The 16,019-nt window shown below is 42.4% G+C and overlaps 2 protein-coding genes across 2 annotated transcripts; both read right to left on the reverse strand.

Annotated features, from left to right (window-relative positions):
• Nucleotides 1-8,944: 8,944 nt before the first annotated feature.
• LOC137838315 (uncharacterized) lies at nucleotides 8,945-9,499 on the reverse strand. The gene has a single exon (XM_068647564.1). It carries the CDS (start codon nucleotides 9,497-9,499, stop codon nucleotides 8,945-8,947), a length of 555 nt encoding a protein of 184 aa, XP_068503665.1.
• Nucleotides 9,500-14,155: 4,656 nt separating this feature from the next.
• On the reverse strand, nucleotides 14,156-15,238 carry LOC137838316 (uncharacterized). Its single transcript, XM_068647565.1, has one exon. The coding sequence runs from the start codon at nucleotides 15,236-15,238 to the stop codon at nucleotides 14,156-14,158; it is 1,083 nt and encodes a 360-aa protein (XP_068503666.1).
• Nucleotides 15,239-16,019: the final 781 nt, after the last annotated feature.

A 16,019-nucleotide genomic window follows, 5' to 3' on the forward strand; every position in this document is an offset into this window, starting at 1 on the left:
GGAGATCACTGTTTTGATTTAAAAAAAAGCTAGAACCCAAAAGAAATTTGAGTGAGACAAACTGAAACCAACTCACGTGAAAATCAACACATGGTCGGGTCCATGGTGCCATTCCATTTTTGCTTAATTGAAACATTTTGGGCCAAACCTTGTTATACTTGCAATTGGGTTGGACAATTTTACACTTTTGAAGAATTAATTGGCCTAATGTGGTACAGCTATACCTTAAGACAAATTCGTCTTCCACCTCTATATTAATTGTCAAAAGTCAGCTTTAACCTTTTTAAAAACTTTAAATAATCCTAAATGAAGTATAACTTCACATTTTTAAATAACATCAACCGCACCTCCGCACTCCCATACCCCCTTTCATTCGCAACACTTTCATTCTTCTCCAGTCGCATCATTTGAGAGAACAATTTCATCATTTGAGCGTATGTGGGGAGGGTTAACAAGACTAATCGTTGTAATCGACGTTTCCTAGTACGAAGATAATTTTTTTGAGTTTTGTACTTCATTTTTGCGTCTCGCTTAACTTTTTTTAGGTTTTGTGGCTTCCAATAAATTGAAAAAAAATAAGCGAACGAAAACACAATCATACTAGTAAAACACCACAAAACCTACCTCAACCATCAACGTTCACTACCAGCCACCACCATCCACCACAAGCAACCACTACCACAAGCAACCACCACCACAAGCAATCAGCACCACTTGAAAATGAAAAAGAAGGCACCACACTCTCCAATATACTCTGAAGGGTATTGTTGGAATTTAAAAAAACATGGGTGCAGGAAGAATTTGTCTATCTTAAGCTCCATTGAGATATTTTGTCATTCTTCGTTTTTAATTTTTTAATCCAATCTAGTGTTTATCTTTAGGAAATTCATTTGTGTGCTTAGTATTTTTGCAAGCCTTAATTTCTTGTTTTTGAGTCTTTAAAATTACTCTTTGCAATTGTCACAATTCCAAATCTCAAGTTTAGCTTCTCAATTTTGAGATTTTCTTGATTTTGAATTTTATTGACCTCTTGAGATGGAAATTATCTCTTATTGTGATCTCTGGAACATGTTGATTAACATTGATAGGTAGCATATTTAAGAAGAAAAATATCAAGTTAAGGATGCCAAATTTTTAGAGAATTAACAAGTAGAAGTTCAAAAGGAAAAGTGATTAACACTTGAGAGGAAGATTTGGCAATCCACAAAAAAACATCAAATGCTTCTTTGTAAAATCATATTATCACGATTGTGTTAATTCTTCATTTATAATTTTTTATTGCTTTGTGTTTGGGAAAATGCCTATAAAGTAATCCCAAAGTTAAACATTGTAATAGTAAGCGCTAAGTGTTAGAATGTATGACTTTAAACTAGAGAGGGGGGAGGGGGGTGAATGGTTTAAAGAGGGTTTTCTCAAAATTTTAAGTCTAGAATGAAATTACTTCGAGAAAACTTGATTAAGAATTCAGTTTGCCAAAAACACAAAGCAATTTAGCACAACACCAGAAAAACAATCGGTTGTTTATACCAGTTCACAAATATAAACTGTAATTAAAGAGTTCAAGGGATAGAGAGATTGTACACACAGGTTTATATTGGTTCACTCTTAAACTAAGAGCTACATCCAGTCTTCCCAGAAACCACTGGGGAATCCACTAAGCAATCAACCCTAGATTACTTACAACACCACCAAAGAAGTGACCTTGATCCCCTCAAGACACACACTTCCTTTGGCTCAGCACAAACACTGCTAAGAATGCTGATCTTGACAACCTCAAGAGCACACAACACTTCTCAACTTCACACACAGAGTTTCTTCAAAGTACAAAAGGATTACACTTGTTACAGAAAAATCTGAAATGAATACCAGATGAAAATCCTATATCACACTCTCTTGATCAAAGCTTCACAAAGCAAACTTCAACTCTTCAAAAGCAAAATCAGTGAAAAACTCAAATATGTTTTTCTTTGATTAAAACTCAGTTCTTATTTGTTACATAAACTGAACAAACTATTTATTGCTTTCAAAGACTGGTCAAAGTATTTAAAACTGGAGCGTAATCAGTTATAAAATCATTTAATGCTCAGTAAAAGCACAAAACAGTTTTCTGTTATGATCCCAAAACAAACAATCGGTTGAATGCTCGAATCAATCGGTTGTTTTGGTTTGGCAGCAAGTCAACCATCAAAAACAGTTTTCAACCTTTCTAAAAACACCTAAGTATTAAACAATCGGTTGTTTCGACAAAACAACAGGTTGTTTTTCACTTAGTTTGAAAAACACTTTTAATTAAAAGGTTTAAGAATGCTTAAGCTTTAAATTCAATCAAGAGTGGATTTACACAAATAATCTACCCCAGATCCTATTCTAAAACACCTCAGCAACAGCAAGCACATCCAACCTTCCATCAAACTTCAAAGGGTTTGGATTCTTCAAAGCTTGAACACACTTGATTCAACACTAAGTCTTGTGGAAATGTGTCAAGGGAATCAAAGTGTCACTTGCATTTTACCTGCTTTCATTTATGTACTTGCAAATTTAATTTGTTATTTCCTTTCTTATGTCTCCGTGATAATTAGGCTTTAAAAATTAATAGTTGATAGTCTTTTGGATTTTGTTGCACATGCTCGTTTAGATAAAATCTTTTTGAAGTTTCTACTAAGAGATTTTGTGAAAGTGATAAGAAGAAAACTCTAGTAAGGAAAGACTTGGTACCTAAGCATTTTCATCTGTAAACCACATCTCTTTCTAAGGAATCTACTTGGTTAACTTTCAACAATTTTTCTTTTTAGAAATTTCGCGGAAATATAAACAACATTTGTGAAAATCTTTATCACTCATTTTTTTGAAAATTTTGAAATTTTTTGTGAAAAAACTTTTAAATAAAGAATTATTGATCATCATTCTTGTATAAAAATCAAAGGGGTCTTTGGGAGATGAATTACAAAATACAAAAATAAAAAATAAAACATCCCTACAAGAGCTAAGAACCATGTTTTCTCAATACATGCAAAGTCAAAAAAATTCTAAGAGTAAACATGGAGACATTTCATATAGGAAGATAACACATCATAAAGACCCTATGTACCAAAGAGAAGGGGTGTGTAGTAATCTTTTGAATCTGCCAACCTGTTGGGTCAGAGACGGACCATCTATCAGTCCTTCTTCAATTTTAAATTTTTTAAAGATGAATCTCATGTTTTTGAAATTAAAATTGATGGTATAGCTACAGTTAATTGGGCTAAGATTTGTTGTCATTTTGAGAATGGAGGTTTGAAGATTATTAACCTTCATCATAAAAATAGCGCGTATCTTCTTAAGCTTGCTTGGAACTTTGCTTATAGCAACAAACCTTGGTCTTTTCTCCTGAAAGCCAAAGTTCTTAAATCAAAATATAAGCTTACAATGGTTTATACATCCTCATTTATTTGGCCTGGAGTTAAGCAACTTTATGACACTATTCTTAACCATACTTCTTGGACGGTTGGTACTAGTACTTTTATTAATTTTTGGAATGATAAATGGTGTTCAACTACTTCTTTAGCTAATATTGTAGGGCTATCTGATGGTGCTAACATTCTGGATACAATATCTCAGTTTTGAACTAGTTGTGATAGGAATATTCTGTCTTTACAATAGATGCCTCATTTTTTTAATCATATCATGGTTAGTGTTCCTGCGGTTGACTCGCTCCGCCAGTTGACTCCAACAGTTGCTTTGACCCTTCGATCTTGCTTGAGAATCGTACCTTCTTGATCAAGAAACCTTTCACCTGCAAAGACAAAGGGGCGCCCTAGCGGCCGTTTGCACTCCGACGCTCAAGTCAGTATTAGGGCAAAGAAACACCAAGTGTATAGAATAACTTCAGTCTAAAAAACTACGTACCTTGCTAGGGTTCTTAGCACCCTTTATATAGGCTGAAACTAGAGTTTACCTTTGTGTTGTTACCCTTATCTAGGGTTCCTTGGAAAATGTCTCTGCGTCGCTATTTAGGTAATCTTAGCGTATCTGGCACGTGGAACATTCCTTAACTGGAGTACAATGAATAACAGAATGGCCGCTTGGGTACCAACTTGTGCACCTATTCTCTAGTGCCATCTGTTTTGTGGGTACCCTAAGTATTCACGTGCCATGCATGCAGCTTCCCTGGAACCCTAACCTTAATGAGCTTTAACGCCTCCCAGGATTATTCATACGTGTCGCACCTTCATGCGCTATACACATCACGTGCATGATCCCTCGTGACTTAGGTTTCCCCCACATCTCATGTGTTTAATTGTTAACTTATCATAACTTTAGGGCTCACCTTACGTGGCCCTTTACAACATTCAGATGACCGATGTCCGATTTTCTCCCTCTATTAGTAAGGTCCGATATCGATCTCCAACATCGAGGCTTAGGATACCAATATTAAAGACTAACCAATCCCCTGGTAGATGCGTCTGGGGCCCACCTCACGTGAGCCCCTTCCATTGCTAAGCATCGGTGCGCAATGTCTGAGGTCTGTCTCTGGGTCGATGACCGAGGACTGGTCGGGACACAAGCCCTCCAGCCTCGAACTGTAACTTGTTTTAGTGAAGAGGCTAGGTGATCGAGCTGGGTGACGTACGTGGCATTGGGTAACGGGCGTGAATAGTACACTGAAGTGACATCTCACCATTCTTCGTTAGTCAACGTACACGTGTCAAGATCGACGACTAGAACTTGTTGGCTCTCGAACTTCTTCATGCACTATTCAAACACTTTAACTTTTACACTTTCCCCACTGTTCCATTACTTTCACTTACACGAACCTTCCCTTGGCATTTCTGCGCAAAACGCTCTTTTCTCTTTCTTCCAAAACTCAAACCCTCCAACCTCAGCATTCGAAAGGTATGATTTTTATTTCCCGATCACTTTGCTATTTACGATTTCATCGTTTGTAACATGCTTATAGCTGCTTGAGACTGTTTATGATTCTTGCATTTCTTCGCGCATTCATTTCTACTGTTCATGTCTCGAGTCTCTATTTTTCTGGTTTTCTCTGGTTTCGTCAAGTTACGCCACCTCTTCCTCTAAAATTTCTCTTTTTCTGCTTTCTTATCTAAGATGACCTAATGAGAACCTTCTCCAGCTTCTCCCTCTGACTCCAATTCAACTTCGTCTTCATCCCCTATTCCAACCTCTTCGCCAGTTCCCCCTCCTTCCGCCTCATTCTACAAGTCCCTGTATCACTGGGCACCGACCAACCTTCTAGGGAAAACATCCACCTTTACATCCCTTGAGAGCATAGCAGCTTATAGGAAGAAACAAACTTGCCACCCGTCGCATGTATTTGGCAAAGACCATGATAAGTTCGTGAGGGTAGTGGCTTGCTGCGAGGGTGTACCAGTATGTGCTGATGAAGCTTCTGATCCTGAACGCCCCTTTTGATTCATCTATTCCACCATCTTTCGAAGACTTGGGCTTCGATTACCCCTCACTCCCTTCAAGTGCACACTTCTGACCGAGGTGAACGTTGCCCCCGCCCAACTGCATCCCAACAGTTGGGCGCTCGTAAGGGCTTTCACCATTCTTTGCTACAGCCTTGGCTTTATGCCGTCTATAGACACTTTCCTTTATTTCTTCGAAGTTAAAGATCCTGGGAAGAAGTTGTGGGTCAGCTTCAATGGTGTGGCTGGGAGGGTGCTCTTAACACTCTTCCAGCAATCATACAAGGGGTTTAAGAAGAACTTCTTCAAAGTCTGGAGCAATCGGAGGGACCCTGCCCTTCTAGACGGGTTTCCCTTGTACTGGATGGAGAAGCCCAACCTTCAGAGGGCCCGAAGCTTTAGGGATCTTTCCCCTCAGGAGCGAGGGGTGTGTGAGCTCCTATCTGTATTCCCTACCCCCTTCTGCACCTCGGAGTTACTTAAGCGTGAGTTTAACCCCAAAAATCTTAAGACATATATCGGTATTTTTCTCGTTCCCATGCTTCTTATCCCATTTTGTTCTTGCTTGTATTTCACTTGCCTTTTTGGTTTCTTGTGTTAACTTGCATTTACGTGTAGATATGGGCTTTAATAATGACAAGAAGAAGAAGTTGGCCTAGCGTAGGGCGGCCGCTGCCAGCGCGGGCACTTCAACGCCCATAGCCCCCTCAACCTCAGCTACTCCTGCTCCCCAACCCATCGATCCAGCCCCTGCCGTTGATGAGCAAAGAGGGGTGGTGGCCGTCGAGACCGATGACGAAGACACATGCACCGGTCTCGTCTTCAAAAGGCAGAGGGTTGGGGAGGCCGTGGCGCCCTCTGCTTTTGCATCCGGTGGGTCCTCGACCTTCATGGACCACCCCCTGAGCGCCTCCTTCCCACTCTAGCTTGTTGTTCACAAGGGTGGGGGAGAGAGCACCCCCGAAGGCCAAGAGATGCCTTCCACCTCCCAACTTCCCGTGTTGCTCCAACGAATATTCAACCGCTTCCAGGACAAGGAGGTGGTGGAGAGCTTGAGCGGCAACCTTTCTCAGGATCGCGTGGTTGATGGTCTAGGGGACTTCCTGATCACATCCAACCCCATGCTGAGTAGGGCCAAAGAGGCCGAAGATCTCAAGGTTAGGATGGCGAAGCTAGAGGAAGAGTTGTCCACCCAGGCCAAGACCTTTGCCAATCGGGAGACCCCCATGTATGTGGAGTTGGCAAGCCTTCGCCAATCTGAGAAGGACGCTAAGTAGGCTCTTCATGACAAGGGTCAGGAGGTTGTCCAGCTAGAAGCGAAGATCTTGGCTATTCGCACCAACGTGATCGAGCTAGAAGAGTTGGTGCCGGAGATGAAGGGAAAAATGGCAAAGCTGAAGGAAAGGGCAACCCAGTGCGAGGTCTGCTGGGTCAGGTTGAGGGGGAGCTCGCTGAGAAGGTTGAATCCTTCAAAAAGACAAAGGAGGAACTCACTAATGATGCTACTGATGCTTACGGTGAGGGGTTCCAAGATGTCATCGCTCAGTTTGCCTGCGTGCACCCTAAGGTGGATCTTACCCCTTTCGGCGAGTCCAAGTGCGTTGTTGATGGGCAACTTGTGTTGAGAGAGTAACCATTTGTAACTCTGTCTTTTTGAAGAACAATCTACCCTTTGTACATAAATATTTATCTTTATTTTAACTGCTTGTCTTAGCCGCTGCGCTTCTCTGCTTTTGCTCGTATTGATTTCAAATAATAGGGCCTTCAACCTAGGTTCGCCTTTTAGGTAGCACATTTTGACTTGTATGCCTCATCCTATGTGCGCGAATCCCTTAATTGGCTCAACCTTTGTTCGAGGGTAATCCCCTCTCGCTGTTTTTTGATCTTCTTCTTGCGAAGCAAGGCGACCTTGTTAATCTCGTCCCTACCTTCCTTGGGTTGACGGGAATACCATGCTGGAAATACTGGTGAACTACACCGTTCTTGACTTTGGCTCCGATTTTGATCCTGCATCACGAAGGTAAGGGTGAACTTAACTGGTGAGCCATGTTGTTCTACCCCGGAGGTACTACGCAAGAGGGAGGCCCTAAGGAACCATACTTCTCCCGTCTTGGTGTCTCTAACTCAGGTGAACGACTCTTACCGACCTCATCCTTGTTGTACAAAGTCAAGGGGCAGCCCTGAATAACTGGCCGCGACCTTGCTTGTAAAAAGTCAAGGGGGCAAGCCTTCAACGTTTGAACCATACTTGTTCTCAACCTTGGTAAACTTGCGCAAGAGGGAGGTTCATCATCGAACCATACTATTCACGACCTAGGCACATTACCTCAAGGAAGAGGTTCATTTGACTGGAGAACCATATTATTTTTTACCATGGTGAACTTACACGAGAGGGGCTTATTGGGAAAACCAAACTACCTCCATTCTCCGCGTATCACTTCAAGGGATAGGTTCATTTAATTGGAGAACCATACTATTCTTCGCCTCGGTGAACTTACACAATAGGGGCTTATTGGGAAAACCAAACTATCTCTACTCCATGTGTATCACTTCAAGGGAGAGGTTCATTAACTGCAATGCACATTTCTTAACTGAACAACTAGAATTTTATTCGGGTGACCTCGTTAAAAAACCCTTATGAGGGAAAAAGAGTGCCCCCTTAAACGTGTACAATGCAAAATGTTTTTAACTAAAATAAAACTTCAGATTGGTCGCGTTCCAATTATGAGGGATCGCGCCACCCTCTAACGTTTCGAGCCTGTATGCTCCATTCCCAAGGGCCTCCGTTACTCTGAAAGGGCCAGTCCACTTGGGAGATAACTTGTTTTCTAACTAGTACGGGTGGGCCTTCCGCATCACCAGGTCGGCAACCTGGAACATCCGAGGTCTCAGCTTGGAGCTATACTTGTACTCCACCCTCATTTTCAAGGCTTCAGCCTTAATCCTTGCTTCCTCCCTTACTTCATCTAGTAGGTCCTAGTTTACCTTTCTTTCTTCGTTGCACTCCTCGACTACGCAATTCTGGAAACGCGGTGAGTTTTCCTGGATTTCTTCCGGAATCATAGCGTTTGAACCGTATACCAAGCTGAATGGTGTTTCCCTGGTTGTGGAGTAGGGGGTGGTGTGGTAGGCCCACACGATTCTAGGAACTTCTTCCGCCCAGGTCCCCTTGGCTTTGTCTAGCTTTCTCTTCAGGCCCTTGAGCAGAACTCGGTTGGCCGACTCGAGTTGTCCATTCGTTTGGGGGTGTTCTATTGAAACGAAAACCTGTTTCACTCCCAGCTCTGTACATAGCTTGCCCAATTGCTGGCTTGCAAACTGGGTACTGTTGTCAGATACCAACCTCTTCGGGATCTTCCATACGAAGTGTTGGACCTTGTGGGCTGTGATCTGTGTCACGGGCTCAGCCTCGATCCACTTCGTGAAGTATTGTATGGCAACCACGAGGTACTTCATCTGTCGCACCCCCAAAGGAAAAGGCCCCAAAATATCGATCCCCCAGGTATGAAATGGCCATGAGTTGTAGATCGATCTCAACTCCTCTGGGGCGCTTTGTACCAATCAGCATGTTGTTGGCACTGCTTGCACCACTGGGCGTACCTCGTGCAATCCTCCCTCATCGTTGGCCAGTAATACCCTGCGTGAATGGCCTTTGATGAGAGGGATCGACCACCGATGTGGCTACTGCATATCCCTTCATGTAGTTCTGCCATGATGCACGTGCATTGTTCACCGTCTACACATACCAGGATAGGATGGGTGAATCCATGCCTTAACAACTTCCCATCGATCAGGGTGTACTTGCTCGAATTTTTCTTGATTTTCCGAGCTTCTGCAGGTTCTAGCGGGAGTACTTCATCGGCCAAGTAGCGTTGGTAGGCCGTCATCCAGGTTTCTCCTGATTCGACTTGGTAAATTTGCGGCGCTATCTCCCCAGCAACCGGGTACCTGCTTATTCTGGGTGTTTTCACCGTCTCCTGTGTTAACGACCGATGACTCCTCCTCATCCCTTCCGATGTGCTAACCTGTTGGACTTCTGTCATATTGTTCATGGTAGTTCGAGGTGTCTTCAGGGTCTCCTGAATCATCGTCCTTTGGCTGCCCCCCTTGCCCGAACTGGCGAGCTTTGCAAGCAAGTCAGCTCGGGCATTTTGTTCTTTAACTCGAACACTTCGAACGACTCCTTCAGGACCTGGACATATTCCAAGTATGTGGCCATTTGAGGGTCTTTAGCTTGGTACTCCCCCGTGACTTGGCCTGTAACTAACAAAGAATCACTCTTTACTAACAACCCCTTTGCTCCCATCTCCTTGGCCAACAACATTCCAGCGATTAGGGCCTCATATTCTGCTTGGTTGTTACTGGCCTTGAAAGCAAACTGTAGGGCCTGCTCGATCAGCAACCCATCTGGTCCCTCCAAGATGACACCACCTCCACTACCTTGTTGGTTTGAGGAACCATCTACAGAAAGCACCCATCTGAAGCCTGCTCCCTCTTGGTGTGTGGCTGCCGAGGAGAGTTCTACCACAAAGTCAACATAAATCTGGCCCTTGATGAGGCCTCTAGACTCATACTGTACGTCAAACTCAGACAGCTCTACCGCCCATCGTACCATTCTGCCTACCACATTTGGCTTTTGCAGGACCTTGCGAATTGGGAGGTCCGTCATTACTATCACGGTGAAGCTCTGGAAGTAGTGGCAGAGTCTTCGCGCTGAGAATACTACTGCCAGAGCTGCTTTTTCTAAGGCCAGGTATCTCACCTCTGGCCCTTGCAACACCTTCCTGACGAAGTAGATCGACCTCTGCATTTGGTCTTGCTCCTGTAATAGGACTGAACTGATTGCCTTCTCTGTGACCATGAAGTATAGGCGGAGAGGGGTACCTGGCTCTGGCTTGCACAACATCGGTGGACTGGCCAGGTACTCCTTCAGCTTCACAAACGCCTCTTCGCACTCCCAGGTCCATACAAACCTGTTGTTTCTCTTCAGACACTGGAAGTAAGCGTGCCCCTTGTTTCCTCCTGCCTATACGAATATGGACAGAGCGACCATGCGCCCTGTCAACTGCTGCACTTCTTTCACCGAGATCGGGGTCCTCATGGCTATTATAGCAGTTCACTTCTCGGGATTTGCCTCTATCCCTCGTTCAGTGAGTAGGAAACCCAAGAACTTGTCTGCCTCAACTTCGAACACGCACATCTCCGGGATCAGCTCCAGCCTGTACTTCGCTATCGTGGTGAATAGTTCTTCCAGGTCGGTTACATGCTGCTCATTCAGCTGGCAGGTGACCACCATGTCATCTACGTAGGCTTGGACATTTCGCCCTAACATCGACGCTAGTACCCTGTTCGTCAACCGCTGGTAGGTGGTCCCTGCATTCTTTAGTCTGAAGTGTTGAATCAAGTGTGATCAAAGGCTTTCAAGAATCCAAATCCTAGTGTTTGATGGAAGGCTGAAGTTTCTACTGTGTTTAGGATAGGATCTGGGTAGTTTATCTGTGTAATCTTTTAAGTTTAAAGTGTTTTTCAAACTAAGTGAAAAACAACCTGTTGTTTTGTCGAAACAACCGATTGTTTTACTCTTAGGTGTTTTTGAAAAGGTTGAAAACGGTTTTGGTTGGTTGACTTGCTGTCAAACCAAAACAATCGATTGTTTTGTGCTTTCAATCGATTGTTTGTTTTGAAAATCCTAACAGAATTTGTTTTGTTAGTTGAATGTGCTTTAAATGATTTTCAAACTAAATACGCTCCTGTTTTAAATGCTTTTGACCAATCTTTGAAAGTTATAAATAATTTTTTTATGTTTTATAACAAACAAGAAAAACATATTTGTGTTTTTCAATTTGAGAGAGATTGCTTTCAAGATTTGAACATTCACTATTCAACTTTGGTTTTCTCAAGAGATAGTGGAATAGGATTACATCTGTATTGATTTCAGTTCATTCTGTAAACAAGTGTAATTCATTCTGAATACTTTGTATTTTCTGGTGTTGTGAGCCAAGAAGTGTTGTGTGCTCTTGAGGTTGTCAGGATCAACATTCTTGGTGTGTGCTGTGCCAAAGGAAGTGTGTTTCTTGAGGGGTTCAAGGTCATTTCTTTGGTGGTTTTGTGTGTAATCTGTATTTGATTGCTTAGTGGATTGCCCAGTGGATTCTGGGGACTGGATGTAGCTTTTGACTTAAGAGTGAACCAGTATAAATTGTTTGTGTATCTCTTTCTTCCCTTAAACTCATTTAAATTCAGTTGTTATTGTTTTACTGGTATAAACAACCAATTGTTTTTCTGGTGCTTTGCTGAATTGTGCTTTGTTTCTTGGCTAACTAAATTCCTAATCTGATTTCTTGCAAATGATTTCATGCTAGCCTAAAAAGTTTGCGAAAACCCCTTTAAACATTTATCCAGATTTAATTCGAGTATTCTACACAAACTTAAAGTTTGAAGGAAACAATCTTGTTTCACATGTTAAAGTTGTAGACATGGAGATTACCCATGATGTATGGGTTGTTGTACCTAGGTTGAAGTATGTTGGTCTTAGAATCAATAAAGGAAATCTTGGTTTTGTGGAAGATTTCAACAAGATTCAATACTACAAAAGTTGTTTGAAGAATCCACAAGTTCAAGTAAGAACTTGTTCTGTTGGAGGATTGAAGTTAGATGAAAGGGTGTTGGCTCTCATTGTCACTTGGATTCTAACTCCAAGGGGGAGCAACCATTCTGTTTTAACAGAAGAAGATCTTGTCTATATCTACAGCATCATGAAGAAAATCAAGATCAACTGGATTCATATCATCAAAGAACATATGCAAAAGTCCATGAGGTTAAGTGAGTACCATTATCCCTATGTTGTTTTAATCTCTAAATTTCTGCTCTATTTTGAAGTGAATCTTGAAGATGAAACCTCTGAGTTGGTAAAATCAACACAAGAAGTGAACAATTGTTCACTAAACAAAATGGGATTCACCAAGATAAATGGAAGATGGGTGAGCAAAGATGATAATCATGGTGGTTCCATAAGTGTTGCAACTGCTGATTTTGATGAAGAAGATCAAGCTGCTGATATGGATATCCACAATGAAGAACAACTTGCAACTAACTTTGATGCTGGAACAAGTGCAGGACATCAAGGGGATGAGATTCCCTCAATGTCTTCTTTTGAAAGATACATGGTGGATAAACTTGATGGTTTTGCTGAAAATCAAAGAAATCTCCATGATCTTTGTGTGACAAATTTCCAGAGCATTGACAACAAATATCAGAGCATGGACACTTGCTTTCAGACCCTGGATAATTGAAGTTGTTCAGAACCAGATCTTTGAGCTGCAATATGGCAAGGATGACTGAAGAAAAACAACCAGTTGAATGCTCGAAACAACCGATTGTTTTTGCTCTGTAACAGTTTTATTGCTATTCCTTTTGTATTCTGTTTTATTTGGAACAATTTCTGTTTTATCTCTTCTTATAGTCTATTTTTGAAGACAAATAGGGGGAGAATTTTATGTTGTGTTGTCTTAAAATCTGCAAACTCTATCTGTTTAAATGGTTGTTATTTTTGCTGCTGCTGATGATTTATGGTTTACCTTGGTTTGCCTTTTTGGTTGTTTTTTTCTCTCTGTTCTATTGGTTAAGCAGAACACAAGCTATGTGCTATTCTAATCTGCTGCCATAGATGTTGTATATTTCTTAAACTTTGTTTTGCAGGAACTGCTTCAAATTCAAACAAGTCCAACACAAGCAACCAGGTGAATCAAGTGTGATCAAAGGCTTTCAAGAATCCAAATCCTAGTGTTTGATGGAAGACTGAAGTTGCTACTGTGTTTAGGATAGGATCTGGGTAGTTTATCTATGTAATCCACTCTTTGTTGAATCTAAAGCTAAAGTGTTTTCAAATATTTTAAGTTTAAAGTGTTTTTCAAACTAAGTGAAAAACAACCTGTTGTTTTGTCGAAACAACCGACTGTTTTACTCTTAGGTGTTTTTGAAAAGGTTGAAAACGGTTTTGGTTGGTTGACTTGTTGTCAAACCAAAACAATCGATTGTTTCGTGCTTTCAATCGATTGTTTGTTTGAAAATCCTAACAGAATTTGTTTTGTTAGTTGAATGTGCTTTAAATGATTTTCAAACTGAATACGCTCCTGTTTTAAATGCTTTGACCAATCTTTGAAAGCTATAAATAGTTTGTTTATGTTTTATAACAAACAAGAAAAACATATTTGAGTTTTTCAATTTGAGAGAGATTGCTTTCAAGATTTGAACATTCACTATTCAGCTTTGGTTTTCTCAAGAGATAGTGGAATAGGATTACATATGTATTGATTTCAGTTCATTCTGTAAATAAGTGTAATTCATTCTGAATACTTTGTATTTTCTGGTGTTGTGAGCGAAGAAGTGTTGTGTGCTCTTGAAGTTGTCAAGATCAACATTCTTGGTGTGTGATGTGCCAAAGGAAGTGTGTTTCTTGAGGGGTTCAAGGTCACTACTTTGGTGGTTTTGTGTGTAATTTGTATTTGATTGCTTAGTGGATTGCCCAGTGGATTCTAGGGACTGGATGTAGCTCTTGGTTTAAGAGTGAACCAGTATAAATTGTTTGTGTATCTCTTTCTTCCCTTAAACTCATTTAAATTCAGTTGTTATTGTTTTACTGGTATAAACAACCGATTGTTTTTCTGGTGCTTTGCTGAATTGTGCTTTGTTTCTTGGCTAACTAAATTCCTAATCTGATTTCTTGCAAAGGATTTCATTCTAGCCTAAAAACTTTGCGAAAACCCCTTTAAACAATTCACCCCGCTCTCGTTTAAGGCCATATATTCTAACACGAAGGGCATGACCTTGTAGCAATAACAAGACAGTTTTGTCATGAATGTTGTCTTGCACTCGTCCCTGGGGTGCATCATGATCTGGTTGTAACAAGAAAAGGCATCCAGGGAGTTGAGTAATCTGCATCCGGAGGCGCTGTCCACCAAAGCATCAATACTGGCCAGCGGGTAAGAATCCTTTGGACAGGCCTTGTTGAGGTTCGTGAAGTCAACACACATCCTCCACTTTCTGCTGGCCTTCTTTACTAGTACCACATTGGCTAGCCACTCGGGGTACTGAATTTCCCTAATGTAGTTAGCCTTCAATAGCTTCTTCGTCTCTTCTCGTATGAACCGACGCCTTTCTTCGTTGAATTTTTGCCTTCTCTGGAGAACAGGTCGGACATGGGGGTCCATGGTGAGACGGTGACACAAGAAGTCAGGGTCTATACCGGGCATGTTAGAGGCAGACCATGCGATAGGGTCAAGGTGTCGTGCTATGACCTCAGCAACCTGATCCTGTGACTCTTGAGTTAAGGACCGCCCAAGTTTAAACGTCTTCCCACCGATCTCTCTTTCTACCACGTCTTTTGCGGGCTCAGGTCGGTTCTCCCGGGCGATCTCTACGCGGGTCACCCCGTCTTCTCTTGGGGGTCTGGTAGTGACAACAAATGCCCCTCTCTTCGTTTTGAGGTTGTTTTCGTAGCACTTCTTCGCCTCTTTTTGGTCAGATTTAATGGTGATCACCGCACCCTCAAGGGAAGGCAACTTCATCTTCATATGCCTTGTGGAGGCAATTGCTCCTATCCTGTTTAAAGCTGACCTACCTAACAATATATTGTAGGCCGAGGGAGCATTAACAACGAGATACCTGATGTTGGTAGTGCGCAAAGTCGTGCCATCCGTGAACGTTGTCCTCAACTCGATGTGCTCACGAACCTCCACCTGGTCCCTTGCAAAACCATGCAAACATCCAGTGTAGGGCCTTAACTGGTTCGTGGACAGTTGTAACTGGTTGAAGGTCGTCAAGAACATCACGTCGGCTGAACTTCCTTGGTCCACGAGGACACGGTGCACCTTCCTTCCTACTGTGACTAGTGAAATCACTACCGGGTCATTGTCATGGGGTATGACATCTTGGAGGTCAGCCTTGGTCTACCTGTTGTACCTCTACCACCATTACGCCTCGTGCATACTTCTTTCGTTGGGAGGCAGTGCACCCTTCCCCTGAGAATCCTCCTGAGATGGTGTTTACCTCCCCGTGGATAGACACCTCGTGCCCTTGATCCGCCCCTGCGGTTACTAACGCCTAGTCGTCTTGCGCCTCTTGAAGATAGTCCTTTAAGAAACCGCTTTTCACCAGCTCATCTAGTTGGTGTGCCAAGGCCAAGCAATTACGTATGTAGCGGCCATTTGCCTGGTGAAACTCACACCAAGCGTTCTTGTTGGGCTTCATCTTCCTATCGGTCTTCGCTGGTACCTTCAGCCTCGTCGCTATGTTCGAGATAGCGATCAACTCCTTGAGTTCCACTTGAAATTATGCTTTGGGGATGAGTCCCTTCGTGTGCGCGTCCCTGCCTGGACCCGTTTGTAGGGTTTTCCCGCCCCTTTTTTCTCTGTGGTTGCCTCGTGCACCCTCATAGGTTGAAGTCGTGCCACCTCGCGAGGTCGGACAGGACCGACAAGACCTTGTTTCTGTGTTACCCGATCATTTGCGGCGATGTGTGCTAAGGCTCGACGTCTAATCTCAGTGAACGTCTTCGGGTAGAATCTTAGCAACGATTCGCTGAAAGGTCCAGGCAACATCCCTTTGATG

This window comes from Phaseolus vulgaris, chromosome 4 (genome assembly GCF_000499845.2).
Source record: "Phaseolus vulgaris cultivar G19833 chromosome 4, P. vulgaris v2.0, whole genome shotgun sequence".
NCBI lineage: Eukaryota > Viridiplantae > Streptophyta > Magnoliopsida > Fabales > Fabaceae > Phaseolus > Phaseolus vulgaris.

Excerpts from the sequence above, each read along its gene's own strand:
- LOC137838315 (XM_068647564.1), bottom strand. The coding sequence starts at position 9,499 with ATGATTCAGGAGACCCTGAAGACACCTCGAACTACCATGAACAATATG.
- LOC137838316 (XM_068647565.1), bottom strand. The coding sequence starts at position 15,238 with ATGTTCTTGACGACCTTCAACCAGTTACAACTGTCCACGAACCAGTTA.